This window comes from Martes martes, assembly GCF_963455335.1.
Source record: "Martes martes genome assembly, chromosome: 8".
Lineage (NCBI taxonomy): Eukaryota > Metazoa > Chordata > Mammalia > Carnivora > Mustelidae > Martes > Martes martes.
This window is the reverse complement of record NC_137895.1, coordinates 61,395,881-61,423,081: the sequence shown is the minus strand read 5'-3', so window position 1 is coordinate 61,423,081 and position 27,201 is coordinate 61,395,881. Positions and strand designations below refer to the sequence as shown.

Sequence of the window (27,201 nt, the reverse complement as noted above, 5' to 3'; positions counted from 1 at the left end):
AATATGTTAATTAGCAAAAGTTGTAAATAAAATGCAGTCCTAGGTATTCTTTAAAAAAGTGGATGGGCAGTAAAAATGGGATCAGTTTTATAGGGCTGCAAACATTTTCACTGTTAAATTACAGCATATGTTACCCTTACTTTCCCCTTCAAATGAAATTTTTACATCAAACCCTTCAGAGTTTTTAAAACTGACTTAAAAAATAAGTGACCTCTAAAATTTATTTCAGCCACAGTCATAAAGCAAAGAATGCAGTATGGCTTTTGAAAACAAAAATAACCAAAATATCATTAAAGTGGCCTTTAACTTGAGGTATTTCACAAACCAGCATATGATAAATGGACAGGCATTGCTAGTCAAGGAGGGGGGCTCAGGTCTGACTGGATTTAGTAAGTTTTAACATCTCGACATCAATACTATCTCAAAATTACCCGATGTTCATTATGTACTTAGACCCAAGAACATCTTTGCAAATACTCTCTAAGATCATAAATGTACATATGTTAAAAACCACAGTTGTCTCCTACAGTCCTCTTCCCCAAATTTATTATGAAAAAATTCAAATATACAGTATCCTTTAAAGAATAGTATAGTGATCACCAGGACACCTACAGCTATATTTACCAATTATTAGCATTTTCACATATTTGCTTTATCTAGAACCATTGTGAAGTACAGACATGAAGACACCTGGCCCTTAGATATTTGAGAACATGCTTCCTAATTAAAAGGGATTCTCCAACTGAAACTTAAGACTGTTAATATATTTTAAATATAAAAATGACCATCACTAAAATATTTTTTTATAATCCATTTTTTAAATCTGTGCAAGATTCAAATACAGAATTTAAAAAGTATGACTATTTCCTTACCTTAAAAGCATATTTGCGATTAATGTGGTCCTCAGAGGTAAGCATAGCTATTTGAAAACTAGGTAATAGTATGCTTCCCAGGATACCCTCTTCTTTCTCATCTAAGAGATAATTGAGCATCTGATTAGAATTTTAAATGTTCTCAGGAAGCAGAATAAATTTTTTCAAAATTTATTCTGATCCAATCAAAAGGTTCCTATATATAAGTGAACTGTACTCATGTGCTGTTTAGATAGTTCTTTATAAGTTTTTAAAGGAAATATTAAAAAGCCCAAGTATATATACTTCTTCATTGTCACTAAGGTTCCCCATCCTAAGCAAATCAGAAAGGGTGCTCACAAATCAGAAAAATGTCAATTAGACATAAAAAAACCATATATTTGTTTGGCATATATACCACAGTCTACAAACCCCTTAACATGTGATTCACTGAAAATATATTAGCATATAAGTAATAACACAGAAACCTTAGAAAATCAACCCCACCCCCCCATTTCTGGTAGGATTTAAATGCCCAACCATTTTAAGCCAGGACAAATGCACAGCTCACTTGCTCATGCCCTCCAGTCTGGCTCAAATGTCTCCTTATAAAGCCTTCCTTGACCACACTGCTTCCCATTCTAACCCATCCTAGAGCCCTCTCTTCTCTTTCTGGAACTTTACTGCCCCAACCCCCATACCTTAGACATACTACATGCTTTATTATTTATTTACCAACTCTCTCTCCCCACTACAATGTCGACTCCAGGAAGACATTTAGAATGACAGTAGATGCTAAAATACATCTGAATAAATATACATTTTAAAAACTTATGCTATAAAAATTATATGATTTTTAAAACATATAACTGTAGTTAGCTTTTACTGGTCATTCTGATACACAATGAAGTTATGGGAATAAATTACAGGCCTACAAGGCAAGCACATAAAACACACCCAGGAAAATGATAAACCATTAATCTTGGCACAGTATAGATTCACATTATTAACTTGCTGCTTGGGGGCAGAGATGTTTACGGAACTCGAAATATACAGTTCATTGTTAGAAACCCATAAGACAAGTTAATAAAGCTGTGCATTAGGCTGATGAACTCAGCAATGAGAAAAACCATAAATGAGAAATAATTCTTTTTACTCCGCTTGTCATGTTTTTTTTATTATCATAAACTTAACAAGGAATTTTATTTATCTTCCTCTCATTTCTAATATATACGATGAAACTTCCAAAAGAAAGTTGCATTCAACAGAGGTTATTTCTGTAGCTTTTCTCATAAGGCAACAAAATTCTCTTACTATAACTGTGCTCCTTCAGGTAGAGTTCACTAATAAATGAAAGAATGAACACAAGTGCAGATTGAGTCTAAAAGGTTAAAAAAAAAGAGGTAGAAAGCAGTCATCAATTATAGAGAATATGAGAATTTAAAAGAATGAGTCATATTCTACTTTTAACTCCATTTTGTTTATATAAAGCATATAGTCAGAAACAGCTCACGAAGTCATCTTTATTAAAAATAATTTTTATCAAATAATACATTCTCTTATGTTGCATTATTGGAAACGGTGACTTTTCCTAAAGTTATTTCAGAATATGCACAGCACTATGGTGTAGGGTGACTTCATGGCCTCATCAGAAATGGTATCCCAGACGGACACTAAGCAGCTACGAGATCTTGGCAAGTTATCGATGCTGGGTATCTCTGTTTTATCAACTATAAAACGGAGGAAAACAGGACTTATTGCAAAGGACTGTCGTGAGGGTTCAGTGAGCTAAGAGACATGAAGAATTCAATAATGCACTCAGCCCATTTGAAGTGTTCAATAAATAACACCCTTATTATATAAAACTAAGGGCACTGCATTTATAAAAATCTTCATCTTTTGTCAAATGACTAGCCTGAGTTCTTCACTAGATTCTTCAAATGTTCCTAATCATGACATTCTTCTGTTTAGTTCTGTCAAGCCTGACCTAAGTAACTGTCTTTCACCTTAAGGGCTGCATACACTGACAAGCGAAGAGTGGGTACTGATTATCTGTAGAAGGAACGAAGTCCCCCGGTGGGTGAGACGGGCCTTTTGTTAGACTGGATGGCAGTCCAACTCCCTCCACCCCAACCTATTTCCTTCCCCGCAGGTAATAATAGTCCCATGAACACTCCCTGGTGAGGCTCTTGCACATTAATCTCTATCACAGAGCTCGCATCCTGGGGCCATAACCTGGGACAAGAACCATAAGAATCTCAACATTGATTGGATTCAAGTTAACATTTTAGACTCCCCACTTCTACTTCAGCTTTAAAGATGTTTGGGTCAAAGACAAAACACACATATAATTACAGCTGGGTACATAACTTACAGACTGGAATATTATTACTAGTTATCATTACCTAGAATACGTCAATACTTTGTTAATTGGTCTCCTGGCTTGTAGTTCCAAGTGCTAGGGTGATTTTTCTAAAATGTGCATTTGATCCTATTATTATTCTTGCATTTAAGATAGAGTCAAAACTCATTAAGATTGTAAGCAAATGCCTTCTGTGCACCATTCTATTTTTTAGCCTTTACTCCTGCTATGTCTGCAGGCATAACCTTCATTCCAGCTACATAAGCCCCATGTGTAATTTTACAAATATGCCATGCTCCCTCATGCTTTGAATACGTTAAGTCCACTGTCTAGATCACCCTTCTTTCCTAATTTTTTTCTTGTACACCTGGTCAACATTTATTCAATACAACTGAACACTATAACAGTCCTTCTTAGACTCCTTTAGCTAATCTGTGAGTTTCATGAAGAGGGGAGTTTATATTGTTCATTTCTGTATTCTACTACCTAGTAATGTATCGGTGCATCAAAAGTGCTCACTGCTAGCTACCACCTTTGTCTGAGCCATTATCATTTTTACCTAATAATCCCTAACTAGTCTCTGCTTCCTTTCTTCCTCTTTATAATCCGTTTTCCAAGAGCAGCTTGAGTGAGCTTTCCACAATGTAAATCAAAGCATATCACTCATATACTGAATAACATCCAATTGTTTCCTTACGGGATCTATAGTAGAATTGAAATTCTAGTAGAATCTGACATTGGTGCAATCTTCATTCCTCCGACCTGCCTCCCTATTGCCAGCCCTCTAGCTGGGTACAACGGTTTCCTTCAGCTCCTTCATTGTTCCACTTTCCTAACCTCAGAGCCTTTGCACTATTGCTCCCCTGCCTGAATACTATACTCATCTGGCTTTTCCTTGTCATTCAGAACTTGCTGTCTAAAACATATGCTCAGAGAACTGATCCAAAGAAATCTTTCCTCCATGCGTGTCTTTCATACGATGACCTTATTTTCCTAAAAGCACTTATCATTGTATCGTTTATTTATTTGAATTTATTTACTGTCTCCCTGATTCCTCTAGAGTGAAGCTTCATGAGAACTTTCTTTCACTGTTTTGACAGCAACTGGAATGAAGCAGGTCCTGCTCAATAAATATTTGCTGAATGAATTAAATCCCATAATAAGTATTGTCAGTAGACAGACTGTAAAATAGAGCAATCTAAGTGTTCTGTCCTAATATGCCCGCTACTTTGCAAGGAACAGTGGAAACTTGAGCTTCCATCTGGTATTGGCCGCTAACCTACTGTAAAAAACAGCAAGTCACTTATTTTGTCTTACTTTCCATATCTGTGAAATGTGGACTGATTTGTCAAAAAATGCTGACAGTGCACTGTGTATGTCAGTATACTAGACACTTGGAAAGATGCAGAAGAAATGAATGGGGGACTGCTGTATTCAGCAGGTTAAGAGAAGAAATCTGTATAAGGAAAAATCCTGTGGTTCAGAGAAGTGCCTAGGTCTAAATTCTGGCTCTGACACTTGTTAGCTGTGAGACCTCAGGCAAACAATACGACCTCACTGCCCCTTAGGGTTCTCTTGAGTGAAGAGGCAAAGAAAGATCTTCTACCTTGTTAAATGGCTATAAGGAACAGATGAAATACATCATCTATGTTACATGCTCAGCTTATGGTAAATGCCCCCCAAAATGCACGGTATTATGATCATCGCACTAAAATCTGGTAGTTTTTATTTCAAATTTGACAATTCCTGTTGATAAAATAGTGAAAGTGTATAATCTACTCATTGCCAACCATCTGAAGTGCAGAAGTGAGTTAAATGATGTTTTCCTTTTTACACTGCTCCTGTCTGGCAAACCATACTAAAATCAATAAATATACTGAGTATAAAATGCACCTGGTTAATAATAATATGGAATCTTACATTCAGTATGGCTTCTGAACTCAACATTTACATTTTTAAAATTAGGTTAAAAGTTATTCTATTTTAATTAAGCAGTACCCTTCCATGAGCAACAACAGCAAGTTATAAGGAATTCAGTGTTCTTTTTGTTAATTAACATTAAGGAATTTTGTATGAGAATAGTAATAAATATTTTCTTGTTCTTATTTAAAGCTCTAAGTAGACTATAAACTATAAAAGAGAGAAGTACAAACTATAAGCTTAGACATAATGCTTGAGTTATATATATCTCCTACTTTCTGAAAGAGTAGAAAAATGGTAGGAAACTTTTAAAGGAATTTTTAACGAAAATTGTAGAGTATGGTTGGCACTTAAACTAAAAATACCACAATTGCTGCCTGACCAACATCTCTATGACAAAATGAAATTTTATAGGTTTGGTTGATTCTGACTCAGCAGTATTTCTCAACCACAGTTTGCAGTGGGGGAAAAATAGATGAATACCATTCTAGTAATTTCAGATTGGAAGGTTAAGATGCATTATATTGCTCTGATAGATGACCACAGAATTTTATCATACTTTTTGGGTATAATCACAAACTTTAAAGTTGTTAATCAGTTCTAAAATCCTGTTATATCTTGTGAAATACTTATCTAGAAAAGTTATAAATTATTAAACATGCTTTGACACTCTAATTCTTGAGTGATTGTTTCCAAATGAACTTGAAAGTAGGAAGGAAAGAGTTACTGTTCAGATTCATGATTTTATATTATAGCCGAAGCAGATTTCTATGGAGAGCACAGCCTATGTAGACTTTTCTTTGTTAGGTATGAACCATGTAACATCTAACAGATCCATATAGCACAGAGCAGAGATTTCCCTGGACTTGGCTCTAAAATTGCATCCATCAATAACTTACTAATAAGAAAACATATTTAAACAAGGAGTTTATGATGTCCATATAGGAGAAATGAAGACTATGTCCCCATACCTGAGATAATACCTTTATTTCCTCTACATCAACATTAACAGCCTGGTATAAATCCTTTACACAATTTTCTTCATGTCTCAGGGAGGTTGTCATAGTTTAAAAAAAGGAGGATAGAGATCATGGTAAGTACACTTCTTTGTAGTTTAAAAAAAAACTTGCCAATACATCAGAGTAATCTCTGATACTCTCCAGACATCTGCTGGGGAGTACGGTGTGTTCAATGAATCAACAGCTGGATCTCACAAAGCTGACACATTAGAAGAATCTCATCACACTAATGACTTTAATCCGTTAGGCACTGAATTCAAATATAACATTACAAAGTGAAGATGGATATGCTATTTACATAAAACATAAATAAGATTCACACAATCAAACTATAGAAATCGGACCACAACTCAAGACTAATCCGCTTGAAGCACTATACTGTTTTCAGGCCTACCTCAACTGCTCAGTATTATATATGGATGAAGAAAAGGTTTTCTTTATATTGTTTGCTGATAATAAAACAACAAAAGAATAGTATCCACTATTTAACATATTCTGTTGCAATTATGAGATAATACACTAAAGACAGTTTCTGGGAAACTTACCTCTATAATAAAAGAGGCAGAGGTCAGAAAGCACGAACCAGCGTTTCTTCCACAGCTTCATGCCAGTACTGTCCTAAATTAAATCAGCATATTAAAGGTTTTCTTTTTTTAATTTCAGAAAATTCAAATTCCTTTCTGATGCATTTATTTAAAATAAGCTTTTAGGACAAGATGTATGTAATATAGGCTAGACAGAAACCTAACTAAAAAGCCAAAATATGGAGGCAGTTTTCTAGAGACTTGGGTCACGTGAACATGATGGTATTCCCAAGTATACATAACTCTGAAAAGTCATACTCTCCCATGAAAAACACTTTTGAAGCAAACTGATTCGGCTTCATATTTGTAAGCAATTTCAAATTCACTTTTCTGAACACACGTCTGTTAACATGGGGATAATGCAAGTATGCAACATTGTATATATTCTGGTAAACCAGATTTAATAAATATATTAATCTTCAACAAGAAAAATATGTGATTTGAAATCATCCCAAAGGTAATGTGATTTAAAAAGACTAGGAATAAAGGACTCTTAGCATACAAATACATTTCACAAACATTTTTTTTCTTCCTACATGGACAGTTTGGGTTTTGCTCATCCTGCAAGAAAGAGTGCCTCTTTGGCAGCTTCTTTAAAGTAATTCCGTTAATAAAAATGTCAACCTCAAACAATAATTTTAATAAAAATCACCTTCCCCCATGCAATAAAGCAAAACTGCAAAAGAAAATGAAACACACACAGAAGGCAAGAGAGAGTCCAGTTTGGATGTGCGTTAATATTTCTTACTTACTTCTAGTTGTAACCACCTAAATATGACTTTAGAACTTCAATTATATAGGTAAAAATCTCAAAACAAAAGATTTGTCCTTAAAATTGACAGTATATCAAAGGACCAAAAAAAAAAAAAAGAAAATCTTTTTAATGGTATATGGTATTTTTAGTTCCTAATAATACTAATACAAATAATTAAAAAGTTTAGACTTTTGAGTGACTCTGCAAACTCTCTCTAAGTCACACATCTATTATAAAAGAAACACTCATGGGAGAGAAACTCGTTGGTAACACTTTTCCAATATAAATTAATCAAGGGATCAAGAAACGAGAACAAAAATCATTTTAAAGAAGTCCCATATCCTCTATTAGGCTTAATATTATGCTAAGCTATCTGAACATAATTTGGACTTATTAGAAAGACTAGCTAAAAAAAAAATCTTTCACGGACACCTCGGTGGCTCAGTTGGTTAAGCTGCTGCCTTTGGCTCAGGTCATGATCCTGGGGTCCTGAAATTAAGCCCTGTATCAAGCAGGCTTCCTACTCAGTGGGGAGTCTGCTTCTCCCTCTCTGGGCAGCTCCTCCCCACCCATGCTCTCTCTCTGGCACGCTCTCTCAAATAAAATAAATAAAATCTTAGGGGCGCCTGGGTGGCTCAGTGGTTTAAGCCTCTGCCTTCGGCTCGGGTCATGATCTCGGGGTCCTGGGATCTAGCCCCACATCGGGCTCTCTGCTCGGCGGGGAGCCTGCTTCTCCCCCCCACCCGCTCTCTGCCTGCCTCTCTGCCTAGCTCTGATTTCTCTCTGTCAAATAAATAAAATCTTAAAAAAAAAAAAATCTTAAAAAAAATTTTTTTTCAGTTTGGATAAATTTAAATGTCATATAGTTAAAATATAGATGATTTTAAAATAAAAATTAAAAATTGGTATTCAAGTTACATTATCAACTCAGTGGACACTGGCAAAACTGTTTTGCTTGAATGACTGGGAATTCTCTGGATTTTAAGAGGGCCCTCTCTTGATACGTGTTTAGTTGTCACCCCAACTTTCAGATGGAATGATGTCTAATGAACGTTGCATAACAATTTCATTATGAATTTCAGTGACTATAATTATTAGGTAATCTGAAAGGTATTAGCAATATTTGACTGAATAATTAGCACCATCAATGACCTAATATTTAACTCTCTTTGTATCATCTATATACATGTAGAATCAGAGACAGAACAAAGACAAAGGTCTTGAATGCCAGTACATCATCTCAATTATCTCGGGTTCACTTAACTTGGAAACCCAGCTGCAAACCAGAAAGTAAAAAAGAAAACAGCCTCTGAGCAGTAAAAATAGATGTTGGAAAATCAATGTACATATATCCTTACTAATTCTCAAAATAATGGCAAGGCTCCAAAACAGCTTAGTTACCAGGTTTTCCAAACAGCAGAACAATACACACCCCCAACTTATTAGGGTGTCTGAGACTGAACCATGCTAAGAGAGTAGTAGTCTTGAGAGCCTAAAAACAAAAATTTGAGAAAAATCTGAAAAATCTCAATTATGATCAGAGCTCTCTGTAAATTAAAGCAAAGAATATAATTGTACACATTTAATGATTTTATATGAGTAGAAAAATGAATAACACCTCTGTATGTTTTTTCCCCCATTTAAAAAATGTTTCTGCCTGGATAATTTTAGCATATTATTGCTAACATTTTCATATAGCATGTTTAATTTCAAATCTAGAAACACCTGAAACAAACACACTCTATCTCTATTCTAAGTAACCATTATCTTTTCCTTCTTTACTGTTTCCCTAATGGTCTTCAGTGGTAATAAAGAGAATGTGGATCATTACTCTTCAGTTCTTTCTCCATTTTATGTAACTGTCTTAGGTATATTCAGCTGAAAAGGTCTCTCTTGATTCCATCTTTCTTTCACATCAAGTAGAAAATAACCAAAAAATACCTGTTTATAAAGCCAACCCCGTCTGACCACAGGTGCATTAGGGTTCCTCTTAATTGAATTTGATCTCTTTCCAAAATTGTGAACTTTTTTTGAAGCCCGTGAAGTCTAAATAGAAAAAAGCAAAACAGAAAATGTGTTATCAATGTGTAGGTATTTCTATTTCATCTTCATAGTTTTATCTCTTCAGATTTCTCTGAAACTTGCAGGACTTAATCTTTTTAGGTGAATTATAGCAATTCTGCCTTTGAGGACTTCCTTGTTTCAAGTGTAAGAATTCACAAAGGATTTTTCACCTAGGATATTACAAAGAATCACAAGTTTTACAATCTGTCCTTTAAAATTGGGACTTTCAATTTTTTTTTGAGAGAGAGGAAGAGAGAGAGTAGAGTGCCCATGCATGCACACAAGTTGGGGTAGAGGGGGGTAGAGGTGGGTGGAGTGGGGTGGAGTGGGGTGGAAAGGCAGAGGGAGGAGAGAGAGGATCCCCTGCACACTTCAAGCCCAGTGTGGAGCCTAGCCAGTGGCTTGATCCCTTGACCCTAAGATCACCACCTGAGCTGAAACCAAGAGACTCTTGGTTAGGGCAACAAACATTTTCTGCAGCTAAGGTCATGATCTCAGGATCCTGGGATCGAGCCCTGTATTGGGCTCCTTGCTCAGTGGGGAGTCTCCCTGAGGATTCTCTCTCTCTCTCTCTCAAAATAAATAAATAAATCATAAAAAAGAAAAGAAAAGAAAAGAAAAAGGTACAATGTATGGCAGTATTTTGTCCTACCTGCTATATAAATTGAATAAACCCTGGGTAAAAATGAACAAATCTTCAAGAATTAATGAAAAGTAGATTTTATTTTTTTGCTTGCTATCTGCTTTTATTTATTTATTTATTTTAAAAAGATTTTTATTTATTTATTTGACAGAGAGAGATCACAAGTAGGCAGAGAGTCAGGCAGAGAGAGGGGGGGAAGCAGGCTCCCTGCTGAGCAGAGAGCCCGATGTGGGGCTCGATCCCAGGACCCTGGGATCATGACCTGAGCCGAAGGCAGAGGCTTAACCCACTGAGCCACCCAGGCGTCCTACTATCTGCTTTTAATAGTGTTGTTTCAATTATAGAAAGTGAACAGTGTAAAGTCAGCTGTCAAGAGAAATACTCGGATATAAAATATAAAACATATCACATCAAGTCAACAGGTGACTGGAAGGATCTGCTTAAGGTCATGTAGCATTTTCTTCTTCATGGGCAACTCTGAACTTAAATGATACAAGACAGATGGTGCTTACTGTATTCCTAAAAGTGTCCGTAAGGATACACAATCTTCTGAAATACTGCTTTGTTTAGCATGAAGATTTACTTTGGCAGGAATGGTAGTAGTAACCAACAAAAACCAAGAAGCTGAATTTGAGTTCTCATAAAAGTAAGGATATCAAATTATTTCTCATTTTTCAACTTATCTAGAATCTAGCATATTTCATCAGAATTTGGTTTTTTGAAACTTCTATTAGTATATAACAGTATATTAAGACCCAGGATCAACCGCATTTTCCCCAAAGCATGTTTTGTTGATTAATTTTAGCTTAGTCTCAAACAGATAAATGCTTAAACACAGTATAAAACTCAAATGGTATACTAGGACCCATCTAGTACGGGTCTCTGGCACCCAAACCTTTGGGCTCTGGCACCTTTGGGCTCTGGCACCTTTGGGCTCTGGCACCCAAACCACCTCGTGAGGCAACCAATATCAACTGTGTGCATCTATTCATTTAAAATAACTGGTTTAATAGGTATGGAATATCTTTCCTTTGTCAAATGACTACATATGTTCCACTATTTCTTGGAGCTTATTACATGAAGAAAATGACTATTTATCCACAATGTTGTCAAGTTCTGTGCCAGAAAACTTTTTAATCTCTGAAAATCAGATATGTGAAAAATGGTAGCCTTTTTAATTTTATTAGCATTTTTCATATTATGAGTGAGTTTGAACATTGTTTTCATATATTTAACAGTAAAATTTTGTTTTCTGGGAAGTGATTTTACATAATTTGCCCATTTAAAAACTAGGTTATAAGCCTTTTTCTTATTGATTTATAGAACTTCTTTAATTATAAAGGTATTATTGTTATATGAATTGCAGATATACATACATGATTATGTATGGTTTAATCTCTCATTATTTTTATTTTGATTTGTGGGTTTTATGTCATATTTAGAAAGCCCACCTGCATTCTGAGTTTGTTTGATTTTTAAAAATCTTCCTTTCTTTTTTGTAGTGTTTTTATAGTTTTGTTTTTAACATTTTTGTACCTCACCTACCTGAAAAATTTTTAGTGTAAAGTTTGAGGTACAGATCCAACTTTCTTTCCAGATAAATGACTTGCTGGCTGGCCCTCAACCTACCTATCATTTCTCTAGATTTTGATAAAAATACATTAATGAAGCACTATAATGCTCAGTTATCCTACTAGCATTTTATGTTACATAAAAATTCAGAGGGCGCCTGGGTGGCTCAGTGGGTTAAGCCTCTGCCTTTGGCTCAGGTCATGATCTCAGGGTCCTGGGATTGAGTCCCGCATCGGGCTCTCTGCTTGGCAGGGAGCCTGCTTCCTCCTCTCTCTCTCTACCTGCCTCTCTGCCTACTTGTGATCTCTCTCTGTCAAATAAATAAATAAAATCTTTGAAAAAGAAATTCAGAATTACTTCCATTATTTGGAAATTTACATTAACTTATAATATTCTACAAAACTTCATTTTAAGAACATTAAAACAAAAAATGTTAAAACAGGCATTTGAAATAGATAATTGCCTATTATCTATTTCTTTACAATAACCATAATTTAATATTATAATTATTTTACTCTATTATTAATTTTTATTTTTTTTTAAGAGAGAGACAGCACCAGTGGGACGGGCAGAGAGAGAGAGAGAGAGAGAGAGAATCTCAAGCAGACTCCACACTGAACATGGAGCCCAATGCAGGGCTTGATCTCAGGACCCTGAGATCATGACCTGAGTCAAAACCAAGAGATGCTTAACTGACTGTGCCACTCAAGTGCCCCTATATTAAATTATAATCCCTTGATTATTAATTTTATAATTATTACTATAAAATTTTATAATAATTTTAGATACCAAATTTTATAAAATATTTTATATTATAAAATAATTATTAATTTTAATTATTATCCCTTGATTCTCTTGCATTAATTTAAAAACTGAAAAGCAACTTCAAGGCAATTACTTATTCAGATTTAGTAGCATATTTTCCAAGAGTTTGTTAGAATTTTCTTACTAGAATTCTGAATTTAAAATATTAATATTGTGGTTTAAAGTTCAAGAAGCAATAACTATAAATTTTTATAGACATAAAATCTAGGATGCTAGGATTATAGATTAAATAATTACCATTTTTCTTTCTAATTATAGAGGAAAACCAAACACCTCTACTTCCATTTGACTATGGCACTTTTTATATAATGGATTCTAAATATATCAGAGTCATCAAGCACACTGGCACAAGGCTTCTCTTTGGCAGTAAGGGACTTTACATTTATTTTTTAGTGTGTGTGCTCAGGGGCACCTGGGTGGTACAGTTGGTTAAGTGTCTGACTCTTGGTTGCAGTTCAGGTCATGATCACATGGTCATCTGGCTTTGTGCTTTGCACAGAAAGTCTGCTTGAGATTCTCTCTCCTGCTGCCCCTACCCACCCCTCCCTCTCTAAAATAAATAAATAAATCTTAAAAAAAAAAGTTTGTCTACTCAATCTAGGCAAACATAACAGTCAGAAAAAGGGATTTCTATGCCATTCATCTTTTAAAACTTCAGCTGATTCAATAAATTGTCATTTTTCCACACAAACATCCATTACATTTGCAAAATTATTCAAAATCTGAACTCCATAATATTTTTTAAAAAGTCATTAAACTATTAAAACATAATCTTACTAGTTTATATTTTACACCATTGCTTAAGTCATTTACCTCAAATGTAATTAGGTTCATGTAAGAGTAAAAATGAAATGATTATTCTATAATCCTAAGTGCATTAAGAGTACTAGTAATAGATGCTACCATTACACCAGCTATCAAAAATCAACAGTAAGCAAAATAACTTACTCTGCCTATAGGACTCATTGGATGCGCCACATAATCTGAAGTCATGTTGTAGTTAGCAGCTTCGTTTATCATGCTTATAGGTCGTTCCTTCTTCTCTTCAGGTGTCATGGTTGCAACAGTCCTGGAAATATGTCAGAATGCTAAAACTCGCTGTATATGTTAACTGTTTTACAAAGAAGCTTCCTGACAGTTAACAAAGTTGGTGTCTCACTTTTTCAAACTATTTGGATAATAGTTACAGGTTAATAAGCCCTAGAGTCAGAGCTTAATATTTTTAACTACTTTAAATAAAATTAACATTTCTCCTAAGCACAACATAGGTTAAAGTCATGTTGATTTTAATAAGCATTATTACAGATATTCTACTTGGTCATCTAACTGGAAAATTAAAACTTCAGTTATAAGATTAGCTACTCTAATATTGAAAACAATAACAATACTAAGAACTATTTTTTTGTGAACATTCCAGCATATAAAGTATTCTCACACATATTTCATTTGATGCTTAGAACAATCCTGAGACAGAATCACCACTCTCTCTGATTTAAGGATGAGAAAAACTGAGCTCAAATTAGTTTAATAATTCGACCAAGTTTATAGTTTCTCTGACCTTAAATTTCCGAATCCTGGGCTTACTACCTGTGCTTGTATTGTAAAAACAGCTTCTGAGATTATGTTCTTCATGAAAGAAAGTTTTAAACTATGTTCTATACCACCCACCGTAAACAGATGGCTCTCTGCTACACTTGCCTGCAAATACCCAGATAAGAAAACTGCTAAACCATACTGTATTGAAAATATGGGTAAGAGTAATTTTATACTAATGACCTTTAAAGTGAAGGCATTCCACGGAATTCTTTACTTACTGTTCATTCACTACAAAAATACAATTGTCCTGTGATGGCTGTCCTGTGACTGGATGTTTACAAGTCACTTTCCTTTCATTGTGGCTAAAAGAAAAGAGGAAAAGAGAAATGTGTGTATGTACTTCTATTATCAGAAATGCTTTTCTAATATTCTGGTAGCAAAACAGTGATTTACTGTAACATTAGTGAACAAAAGGGATGAAATTCACACCTCCCAGGTATGCAGTATCCAAATACACCCTTTCTACTACCTACCATGTATACACATTGTGTGTGAATGCTACTATAGTTTTACCATACAGTTAAAATGCACCTCCTACGCCCCATGCCTGACCTCAATTCTTTCTTCTCACATTTTATAAATAAAGGTAAGTTGATCTGGCTTCATGCTTATTACATTTTACATTTGATAGGTGGGACACAACAAATAAGTATGAGTAACTACCTACACCTCCATTATTTTGTATCTTAATTTAGGCACACTTATAGAGAACTAATGCCAAATTCATATACAGAAAAAAATTAAAAGTACTACTATATGGGTACTAATAAAAAATAGTACCACAGGAAGAGCAGTATTTTTTTGGTGTTTTGTTTTAGTAAAGAATCTTTACATAAATAATGTAATGGCATTGAGTTTTATGATACTTAAGTACATTATAGAAAATGAAATCTGAAGGAGAAAACAAAAATCTTAAATGTACAAATAACAGAAAGAAAGAAAAATCTACTTATTATCTTTGATGAAAAAAATTTGCTATCAATTAAGGATGGCTATTTCTTGGAGAAATACTATTCTTTTTAGGTTGAGTGATAAGATTAGGTCTCCTGCTGTCTTCTTGAAATGAGAAGGAAAAGAAATTTCCCAAACTAATTATCTAAACCAAAATTACTAGATGTAAAAAAATATGCAATATACACTGATAGATTAAATAACAAACATCATCATTTGTAAATTAATTTTTTCCCACTGGGTAACATACAATAAGGCAATCTGTAAGGAAGATGTATCATTGGTGTGCCCAACCTTAGAACATTTACTTTCATTACAGAGAAAAATTTCAAGATGTTGTAACTGAATATTGCTTTGTTAATCTTAAGAGATTATATGTGCTCTATATTTTAGGAAGTCTATAATCATAAGACACAAACTTTACATATTTAAATTCCTTTTCTATAGCCTAACTTCCATTAATATTATTTTTATTGGTAACACAGTACTTGAAAGTTTGTCCATGAAATAAAACTGCAATCACAAAAGAGGTATAGACACAATTTTAAAAATATTACATATTGACTACTGTTAGAGTACAACGATTGATGGAATATAATGTGTTTCTATTATTCCTTTAGATAATTGGTCTAATAAGTTTACAAGATCACTAAATTATCAGGTTTTTCCCCCTTTAAAAAAAAATTAAATTCAATCAATTAACATATAATGCATTATTTGTTTCAGGAGTAGGTCTGTGACTCATCAGTCTTATACTTCCCAATGTCCATCACTCAGCCACCCTATCAGTCCATTCCCCTCCCCTCTAGCAACCCTCAGTTTGTTTCCTATGATTAAGAGTCTCTTATGGTTTGTCTCCCTCTCTGGTTTCATCTTCTTTTATTTTTTCCCTCTCTGCCCCTAAGATCCTCTGCCTTGATTCTCAAATTTCTCGTATCAGTGAGATCATATGATAGTTGTCTTTATCTGATTGACTTATTTCGCTTAGCATAATACCCTCTAGTTCCATCCACATCGTTGCAAATGGCAAGATTTCATTTTTTATTGCTGCATAATATTCCATTTTGTGTGTAAACACATACGCCCCACATCTTTATCCATTCATCTGTCCATGGACACCTGGGCTCTTTCCATACTTGGCTATTGTGGACATTGCTGCTATAAACATTGGGGTGCACGTGTCCCTTTGGATCACTACATTTGTATCTTTGGGGTAAATACCCAGTAGTGCGATTGCTGGGTCATCAGTTCTATTTTCAACTTTTTGAGGAACCTCTATGCTGTTTTCCAGAGTGGCTGCACCAGCTTGCATTCCTATCAATTACCAGCTTTTTGTGATGGTTTTGTTTTTATACAATAGAGGTATTAAGATTTGGTGGGTTTAAATATTTATTTGGAGTGGTGTTTTCACTACAGAAAAGATATGTGAGTGACTTTCTAACTTGCTGATTTACAAAAGTACTGTGGTAGAAACCTAAGGTCTCATGTGGGATACCAGTTTATGTAATAAGCAATGCACTGATTAACAGAATAACTAAGAAAGTATAGCCTCTGGAGGTAAGTGGAAAATATTGAAGTACCCAGATGTGATGAATGCTATGAACACAATGAGGTATGTAAATTCTGATTTTAACAGAGTAAAACCCTGTGGGGGCAAAGGCCGGTAAAGCAACCTGGGATAAGGATTACAACACCTTAATGATAAAAAATGGAGGATAGCACCTTTTTTTCCTTAAAGTCTCTCTTTGAAAGCATTAAAAAGCCAGTGTTGGTTGTGTGGTAGAAATACAGAGATACACAAAAACAAACAAACAAACAAAAAAAAAAAACAAACCCCCCCAATATTGCAAAAAGAAAGCAAATAAACCCATATATATTGCATTATTTACCTATGTTCTGTCATCTGGCCTAGGAGGAATACAGTAGACTCTAACCCTAATATTCCAGAAGCTTTAAATTATACCAATATACTGCAATGATTATCTGGCTAAGAGACTTCTCTGACATCCTGACCATTAAACAGATATGGGTACCCATTAGACAAAGACATTCAGGAATGGAGATACTTAATAATAACTGGTTAAAAAAAGAGCACATTCTTTTTCCAAAGTGGATGTTATTTTCAATTAAATTGATGTTTTTATTATACAAGCACTTTTCAGATCACAATGTTTTAAATTAAAACAAAGTAAAAATCTTAGTGTTCTATTTTAAAACACCAGTGACTAAAATCAATATGAAATACAAATATATTTATGTTCTTCTTCTATTTCTTCGAAGCATCCAATCTATTTTCTTCTACCTAATATTGATATTATATTGACATAAAATTCATATAAAATCTACAAGGGCACTCTAACATGAAAGTTTTTTACAGGCCTATTTTAGAGATACTGCAGGTTTGGTTTCAGATGACTGTTTGAAGGCAAATATTGCAATAAAATGAGAAATGAATTTTTTTACACTATTTAGTTTACACTATTTAGTGTGCGATAACATTATGCCTAAAAAAAAGTACATATCTTAGCTTAAAACGTTTTATTGCTAAAAAATACTATCACCTGAGCTTTCAGTGAGTCACAATCACTGATCATAGATCACCATAACAAATGTAAAAATAATGAAAAAGTTTGAAATATTACAAGAATTCCCAAAATGTGATAGACATGACGTGGGCAACTGCTGTTGGAAAAATACTGCCAAAAGATTAACTCAATGCAGGGTTGCCCCAAACCTTCAATTTGTAAAAAACACACTATCTGTGAAACGCAATACAGAGAAGTACAATAAAACGAAACTATGACCAGAGTATTTTTTTAATGAAAGATATAACTTTTTCTACTACATATATATATAACTGTAACATAAAATAAGTAAGTTCTCTCAAATGTTTATTCATTTGTTCTGTCTTATAAAATACTCCTAAAATCTGGCTCCTGGGAACTAATTTATTTATTACTGTTTTTTAAAGATTTTATTTATTTGACAGAGAGAGAGAGTGAGCGTGTGCACACACAAGCAGGGCAGAGGGAAAGAAGAACAGGGAGAAGCAGGCTCCCGGCTGAGTGGGGAGCCGGATGTGGGACTCAATCCTAGGGCCCCGGGATCATGACCTGAGCACAGGGAGATGCTTAACAGATTGAGCCACCCAGGTGCCCTCCTGAGAACCAATTTAAACAACATATTTATCAAACAGGAAACTCACAGTAATGTTTTCTAATTATTTCATCAAAAACAAATTAAAAGTTGACATGCCAAAATATCAATTCCAGTCTTAACTGCTTAAATGTAATTTTCTACCACCTCATAGGACTGTCAATCCTTACTGCTTCTGTACAAATATATTTTTATATGCAGATTTACATATTTAAAACTGTATTTGAAATATATTTTTAAATTTCAAAATCATTCCTTCTTCCGTTGGCATTTACACTTCATTTTTATAATAATGTTGCATTTTAAAGTATGTAATGGTAAGGGTAAACAAAATTTCTTCCTTCCTTTCTTTTTTTTTAAAAGTAGGCTCCATGCCCAGCAATGGAGCCTAAGGCAGGGCTTGAACTCATTACCCTTAAATCAAGACCCGAGCTGAGATCAAGAGTTTGATGCTTAACTGAATGAGCCACCCAGGTGCCCTAATAACTTCTAAATCATACACAGAAACTAAAAATACAAGTTAAATGAATACTGAGTGCTAAATAGTGAAAGCATGGTAAATAAAATCCAAATGAGTCTTGAAAAAAACTCCACAAAGCCATCTCTGTTAATGTACAGAATTCTTTGAACACATGATATACTGATTCTTTATTTTATATATATACATATGTATATATATATTTAGTGCTATACACTTATCTTAACTAGGAACCGTGGAGGGGGCTGGCCCACTGCTTAAGTATCAAGTCAGGGCCACTGCCATTGGCACAAAGGAGGACAGACTGCTCAGCATCAGGAGAGAGGGTAGGGAAGACAATGATTCTCAGCCTTTCTTCAATTCTACTGAAGTTTTCATCCTCCACCTGCTATCTTTTTTGTACTCCACAAGTTTCTTTTTTTCTTTTTTGGAAGGGGCTCAAAATTCAAATCAGGAGTACTATCAACTCTGCTGTAACACTTGTGGAAAAGTGAGTTCTCCAATGTGATTCATTTGTTAGGGAATAACTTGAGTATCACATAAATCCCGTGTTTGTTTATGCATGATTTTGTCTGTGATCTTGTTTGTGAGGAAGTACATCACTTATACAACTGTACAACCCCACTATCTGCCAGCTACTTTAGCTCATTGCTTGTTTTATGAAACACACTCACTCTCATGTAGTGATACATCTTTAGAATTTCAGATATGCCTACTTCCAAAACTGCCCCAAAACTCACAAGCTGAAACCCTTCCAATGTTCACTTCCACATACAGACTGCGGGTCTTTTTGAAGGCAAAGGGTATCTGTAGTATTTTTGTGTTTCTTAACCATTTAACAGTAAAACTAAAATGGCTTTTAGTTTCCTATCTTTATTTTTTTGTGTAACTAATGAGGTTTTTGAGTAGTGTTCTAATAAATCATTTTCTACAAAAGCCCCTTGCTTTTCATTGCCTGATGTTGCACAGTGACGTGACTTTCAGGAGCAGATGGGTTGTGTTACAGCAAAACTGATTGTACCATTAAGTTACAAACAACATACTTCTATGCTGTTAAAAGTACATTTGAAGCTTTGATAGAAAAGATGCCATTAAAAAAATCCTTGTCAGAGATTTTATACTTTCCATGAATGAAAAGGTAAAACTGGAAAGGTATGATGTTACATAAATTTGTTTCTAGAGGAATCCTTATAAATAAGAGATAAAATTCAGGTCTTGACATAAAAAAACTCTTATGGTCACAGAACAAACTAATTCCCATCTTGTCTTTCAACTCTGTGGCATAGCAGAAGTCCTAACTTAAAAAAAATATGACAGTAGGTATTCATCTACTCTTACTTCCAGATTTCTGTGATGTTGTATTTTTCAAGATTTTATTCTTAAGTAATCTCTACACCCAGTGGGGGCTAACCCAAAACCCTGATATCAAGAGTCGCATGCCCCACCAACTGAGTCAGCCAGGAGCCCCTGTCTGTGCTGTTTTAATTTCTCAATCTAGACCAGTAGATCTCAACTGGGAGTGACTTTATCTCCTAGAGGACATTTGGAAATGTCTGGTAATATTTCTGAATGTCACAACTGGGAGCGCTGTCTGACAGGTAGAGGCCAGAATGTCACTAAACGCCAGGAAAGCTTTCCACAGGAAAATGTCCATAGGGTGAGGTTAAGTAAGCCTACACTAGACCATCATAGCCCTCTAACAATGAATTCTGCTGAATAAGCCACATTCATTATTTCTTTGGGTTCCCGTCTTTCTCTAGAGACAACAGAGGTAGTAGGAAATAATGGACGCTCAGAGCACAGGTTCCGTTATCAGACCACTTAGGCTTGCATCTGAGCTCCCTGACTCACTGCTAGGTATCTGATTTACCTTTCCATGTCTTATTTTCCTCAACTTACTACCAGGAGCTGGGTCACAGGTTGTTTCAAGTTTATTTTTCCAGAACTGCTCTAGGTACCAGGGATAGCAGTAAACAAAACAAAAATCTTTGCCCTCATGAAACTTACTTTCTAGTAGAGATGTTTAAGAGGATGAAAAGGGTGAACAGCATAAACACGGCCTGAGACAGAGTAAGTCCTTGATAATTGTTGCTTATTTTAATTGGAACTCCAGGACTTTTAGCACGTCATTGTCATTAAAATACTGTTTGGTCAACTGTTTACATTAAAACAGCTTAAATTAGTACCCACCCAGTAGGCCGAGCTCATTCATGGTTTTTTGCTTTCTGACTGTCAGTTACCCACGGGTTAACCGCAGTGATGATCCTTCCAACCTATCCCCTAGGAGGTCACTGGTAGCCTCATACTCTGTCACAGTACCTGTGTCATTCACCTCCCCTCATCTCATCACATAGGCATTTTAATCATCTCACATCATCACAAGAACAAGGGTGAGGACAGTACAAAATATTTTGAGGCCATATTACAGTAGATGGCTATAACCGCTCTATTTTATTATTAATCATTGTTAATCTCTTACTGTGCCCTACTCTATAAATTAAACTCTACCATAGGTATGTATGTATAGGAAAAAATAGTACCTGTAGGATTTGGTACTATCCGTGCTTTTAGGCATCTGCTAGGGGTCTTAGAACATATTCCCTGCAGATAAGAAGGGGCTACTATACTCAGTATTTATTGTAAAGGCATAAAGTTGTAATCTCTTAAGTGTTCATATTTCAGGTAAAGGCTTCTGCCCCTAATATGTCAAAAAGGCAGAGGGGAAAAGTAATTCTAATATAAAAGTCCAAAGAAAGATTAGCTGTGTTTTTATGCCAGCAAAGGCAATATGTGAGAAGATTCTTAAATAGTGACAAACAACACTTAGAAAAGAAAAAAAGAATGGACTCAGCTATTCCAGAGAGATCAGGGCTGAAGGAAATAGGTCATATTCACTAGCTCAGTCTGATGATCATGTTCTATCAGGAGTCCAGATAAAAGGGCTAAATCAATGCCATTTTTAGAAAGGTATCAAGAAATCAACAAATAGCAACACAAATTGCTTATTCTTTGGCATTATGCCCTCTTTGCTATTTATTACCAGACATGCAACCATTTACTAACCTAGAAGATCAAATGTAAGACCTGCTTATTTAAAGCCTCTTTGGAACTACTTCATCCAATAATAACTTAGTTTTAAAAGATCTTAAGGTGAATAAATTAGTGTATGTATAAAATGGTATGTTTCTATCAAATTTTATAAAAAACAAATTAAAAATGACACATCTACTGGAGATAGACTATATCCATATTCTACCTGATTCCTTTTCAAATCTTCACTTGTGAAACAAATAATACATTATCTAAGTAACTATACTAGAAAATCTAGATGAAGCTGGGCCATTTTAAGCAGTACTAAGCTTTCTAGCAGCCTACATAAAAAAGGAAAGTTGAGGGGTGCCTGGGTGGCTCAGTCAGTTAAGCGTCTGCCTTCAGCTCAGGTCATGATCCCAGGGTCCTGGGATGGAGGCCCCCCAACCCCTATCAGGCTCCCAGCTCGGCAGGGAGTCTGCTTTTCTCCCTCTCCTTCTGCCCCTCTCCTCGCTTGTGCATTCTCGCTTTGTCAAATGAATATATAAAATCTTAAAAAACAAAACAAAACAAAAAAACACCAGAGGCTCCTATAGCCTCGTTATGGAAACAGAGCAATTTGCTGGGTCAGCTCTTAGTGACAGAGCAATGTGAGTCAACTCTTAGTAGCAGGTGCTTTTATATGAGGAATAACTTAAACTGTATGGCAGCACACTGAGGACAGTGGAGGCTGGTATTTGTGCTCCTTTCCAGGGTCACTGAAGCAGGCATTTTTTGTTCAGTCCACATTACTAGTCTTCCCTCAGCGGGAGACTTGTAAGGGAGGATGCCACTGAGATCCCTAAAGAAATACCCTCTCCACACAATAAATGCACAAAATTGCACATTTCATATATAAACCTCAATAAAATTAGGGGTTTAAAAGGGGGAAAAGAAAAAAAAGGGGGGAAAAGATTTTAAAATTGGATTATGTGTATGTGTGTGTTGCTATTGAGTTGTCGGAGTTCTTTATATATTTTGGGTATTAGCTTCTTATCAGATATATAATTTGAAAATCCCACTGTTTTTGTTCTTGTTGCTTTTGGTGTCAGAATTTTTTTTTTTTTAAATGTTTTGGCCAACTAAATGCCATGTTCTGGATACTTCTTAAAATAGCAACTTTCTCCTGCAGAAATACTTGTTTGTGTGTGAGTGTGTGTGTGTATATTTTAACACCTTTGTTTCATGACTGCTTTAATACAAAATCCATTCTGTTTTTAAATTTAAGAAATACCAAAACTGCCACTAACATTGTCAATAACCAATATAATTCTTCTGAGGAATACATCTGACAAGGCAGTGTTTTATATGTGCAACTGTGGCAATAACATTGAAGATTTATCCACTGTGCATAAAAAAGACATAGTTTTAGAAAACTGTTCCACAGAGCAGATTTTGGTTGTCTCTTACTAGACTCAGAGGCAAACCCCTTTGTATGATTTGTTCTGAATCATGTGTTTCCCTTACGGGGAAGAAAGAAGGATTTAATTAAGTCTAAGAAAAATAGGGTATCATAGTGGTTTGGCAATTCCTCCGGCAGCTCTGGCACTGAAGCTGATAGCATGACTGGGACTCTCACAAGGGCCCAACCCACAGAAGGTGCCACATCCTCACAGTGTTGTTAGATGGGAGCAAGGCGGAAGAGATGTGGGAACTACGGAGGCTATTTATGTCTCAAATTAGGCTGAAAAGTATAGAGCCAACAGCTCAAATGTGTATTGATAACTCTTGTTTTCAGTATCCTTCTACTTGAAACAAAACGGAGTACTGTACATTCTCAATTTATCCTTGGTTTCAGTACACTTTGACAGTAACACTCCCCAGCTTGTTTTAAGATTGAAGAACATTTATCACTGGAAATCATCCAGCCTTATCAGTTTGAGACTCAAACAGTCTCAAATTAGGTTTTAAAAACATGTCTGTAGCAGTAACTCAGTTATTAAATCAACTGGTTCTATGGTAGTTCACAGTAATTTCTAAAATACTGTTAAATGTTAAGTTTGTTAATGTTTTATACAGATAAGTAATTTGTTTTTCTTTTAATCAAAAGGAGAAAATGTCATGTTGAAATCTGACTACCAAAATGACGATGTCTGCAATTTATTTTTAAACTGAAAACACGCTGGCATGGAAAATGGTGCCTACAGTTAAAGGCAATGTTTTAAGGACAAAAGAAAAACACTACAAGTGCCCTGCCTTTCTTGAGAGAGAGACTCAGTTCTTGAACCTTAGTTATGTGAAGAAATAACCACTGAGTTAGTAATCTAAAGGTTGTAATTTTTTTTTTTTTTTTGCAAAACATGAAAAGTATATATTTCCTTTCCCCACATTTCGTTCTAAATGCCATTTGCCTTTAACTTCGAACTAACTGCTTCCAGACATCCTGCTCAAACCTCAGTGATTCATTTACCCACCATCTCCTAAGGTCTTAACTCTTTATCTTCTGCTCTCCTTCCTTCTCTCATCATTTAGAAAATGGATCATCTCCTATTGGGCGGGGGTGGTTAAAAAAGAAAGGATTTCTCAGGTGTGAGTCCCTTGCTCAACCTCACTTCCAGAAATAAGTACTAAAATCATCACCTTCAGTTGCTACCACTTATGCAGGACAGTGAGGGTGGCTCACACACTCAGTTGTCACACCTGCACTGAAAAAGTGACAATTGATCCTCGCATAGACCCTTGGAGGTATTACTATCTACACTTTATAAATGAATAAACTGAGGCTCACAGCATTTACAAAGTTGTCAGAAGTCACAGCAACAAGATGAGGAAGAGGCAGCTCCAAGGCCCGAGCCGTGTCCTGTCAGCAGCTGCCCCTGTCTGGGCTCTTACCCCAGCCACAGAGGCTTTTCAGTCCTGCCCTACATCACTGTTTCTGCCCAACGTACTAAAACAGAACACTGTGCGTTCCTTAGCGGTCCTTCCCCTCTTCCATAGACCAGAGGCACACAGCCCCCCTCACCGCTCCTCATCTTGCCTCCTTCCACCTCATTGCCTAGCATCACCCCAAGACCATGTCTGTCTGAAGCACAGTAATGAAACCTTTCTGAATTCCAATTTAACTTTAGACTCCCCATTTCTTTTCTATCTTCCTATTCTCTAAGGCTTCACAATCATTTTCCACTCTTGGATCTCAAAATTATCACAACATAATCATAAATGTTGCCTCACATTTCCCAATTATAGGTACCAAAGAATTTAAGTACAAATAGCAGCAATTGTAAAGCCTGGGTTTTACAAAAGCATCCCAAAGGAACTGAAAATCTTGTTTTTTTCCTCAGGGGGAACATATGAACATGATGTAATGATGCAAGTACCAAGATGGAAAGCATTAGGAACAATAAAGAAAAATTAAAACTACAAGGCTTACATAAAAATTCACCTGATCTAGTTTTGGGTTATTTATAATTTCTAAATCGCCTTTTAAACAAAACCTCAAATAAAACCAACATATTCACTTACAATCTATAAATACTTTTCAATAGATTTTAAGTAATTTTATTTTATTATTATTATTTTTTTTTATTTTAAGTAATTTTAGAAGTAACACGAGAATAATTCAATTAACTCCATGCTAGTTATAAACAAATGTACCTATCACATTAATAACTGTTACATATTCTGAGTGTTACAGCATGGTTACATTTTAGATCACTTGATAAATTATATTATAAGTAAAAATATCTAAAATGATTTAGGTAATTCTTTTACTTGTAAGCCATTTGAGTGACTCTTAAGAAGCTTTTAAATGGGAAGGTTAGATGGCACTTAATGGTTAGAACAGAAATATAATTCTTAGAATATACACACTAACCAACCAAAGTAATTTCCTGTCAAGCATTCAAGAAGGTGACATTTCTGGCTGCCACCCAGAAATCATCCCATGAGAATACACAACAGAAGACATCTCCATCACTGCCCTAAGTGATGATGGTTATGTCCCCAAGACTCTTTTAAACAGCATTCAGATTCACCTCATTTTAATGAGGCGCTCTACTGTTTAGAGGAACCTCTTCAGTGAACCTTAAGTTTTCTTTTGCTTTGTTTGTAACATGGGAACCAAAACCCAAACAACAACAAACCCTACCCCACAGGACTTCTGAAAGAAGCACAAAACTACATTACCTGGACCTGACATGGTACTCACTAAATATTAGCTAAACTTGAATGTGCTAGGAGAGAGTTCTTGAAAACTAAAATGGTATCACTTCCTTGCTTACAAAGTTGCTAGCTCTCTGCTTTGTCTTAAATGTGAAGCACAGTGGTTTGCATAGGACTATAATGAATGAAGAACCTGATAATCTGATCTAAGGTTAAAGTTTACTGTTGAATAATCTACGTAAAAAAGCACTTGTAAAAACTACGTAAGGGGAAAAAAGCGCTAACGGGATAGACAGTGGTTTAAAAGAAGATTGATTTAAAAAATTACAGTCACTTGTATAAACAAGTTTTATTTGCAAAAGTCTAACGGGAGTTTTAAAATAAAACTAAGTGGAACTCGAACTCAGAAACATGTGGTAGTCCGAATATTCTTCTTAGCATCTGAAAGCAATAATGTGGCATTCAAATATATATATGCATATTTATATACATACATATATGTACATGTATGTATGCATATATGTGTATACACACACACACACATCCTGTTACTGCATTAATTCAGGCAACTCTACTCTCTCCTAATGCCAATTACTAATGTTTTACCCTAACATGCATTAAATAGAAGTTTACTATATCACTGGTAAGGAAGCAAACAACAAATTAAAAAAAGTTAGATTTAAACACCAGCTCTTCTGCGTGTGATCACAGACCACTTTAAAAAGTTAACCTAATTCTAACTTACACATAAAGAACCACATAATTTCAAGATCCAGTTGTTTTATTGTCGATGAAACATTCTTCCCAATAGTCGCACTGACAGAATAGCTCAATTTAAATATAAAAATCAGTGATCACTGAACTTTACTCTCCTTCATTGCAGTGTTTAATCATTCTGATACTGCATGAGCTTTAGCGGAACAATCACTGCAAGAACGAAAAGGCAGTTACTAACGAGTCAAATGATACTTCTATGAACGAGTCAAATGATACTTCTATGAAACAAAGATTTTGTAAACAGGGAAGAGTGAAAGAACCACAATCAAAATAAAAAGGGGAGGCCAAGTCGGGACTGGTCTTGCTTAGCAAGGGAAGAGCAGGGAAGATGTCACAGAAGCAGGTGCCATTTGAACTGAGCCTCAGTCTCGCAGCCGTCAGATGTGGCTAGAATTTAGCACAGTTTGAAAGGAGGGGATACAAAAATGGGGCAGAAAATCTAGGCTTTGAGAACAACAGACCTACATATAAAACATTCA

General features: G+C 35.2%; 1 protein-coding gene across 5 annotated transcripts in view; it reads right to left on the bottom strand.

The window, feature by feature from the left end:
• PLEKHA5 (pleckstrin homology domain containing A5) overlaps positions 1-27,201 on the bottom strand; it is a 236,352-nt gene that overhangs the window by 81,991 nt on the left and 127,160 nt on the right. For all 5 annotated transcript variants that reach the window (XR_013967334.1, XM_080812520.1, XM_080812522.1 and 2 more), the window contains exons 4-8: positions 14,409-14,492; positions 13,543-13,663; positions 9,432-9,536; positions 6,698-6,770; positions 873-973 (exon numbers count right to left, since the gene is read on the bottom strand). Coding sequence is in view for 4 of the 5 variants with exons in the window: in XM_080812520.1 (XP_080668646.1) it covers positions 873-973; positions 6,698-6,770; positions 9,432-9,536; positions 13,543-13,663; positions 14,409-14,492 (484 nt within the window). In the remaining variant the exon portion in view is untranslated. The remainder of the gene's footprint in view (positions 1-872; positions 974-6,697; positions 6,771-9,431; positions 9,537-13,542; positions 13,664-14,408; positions 14,493-27,201) is intronic.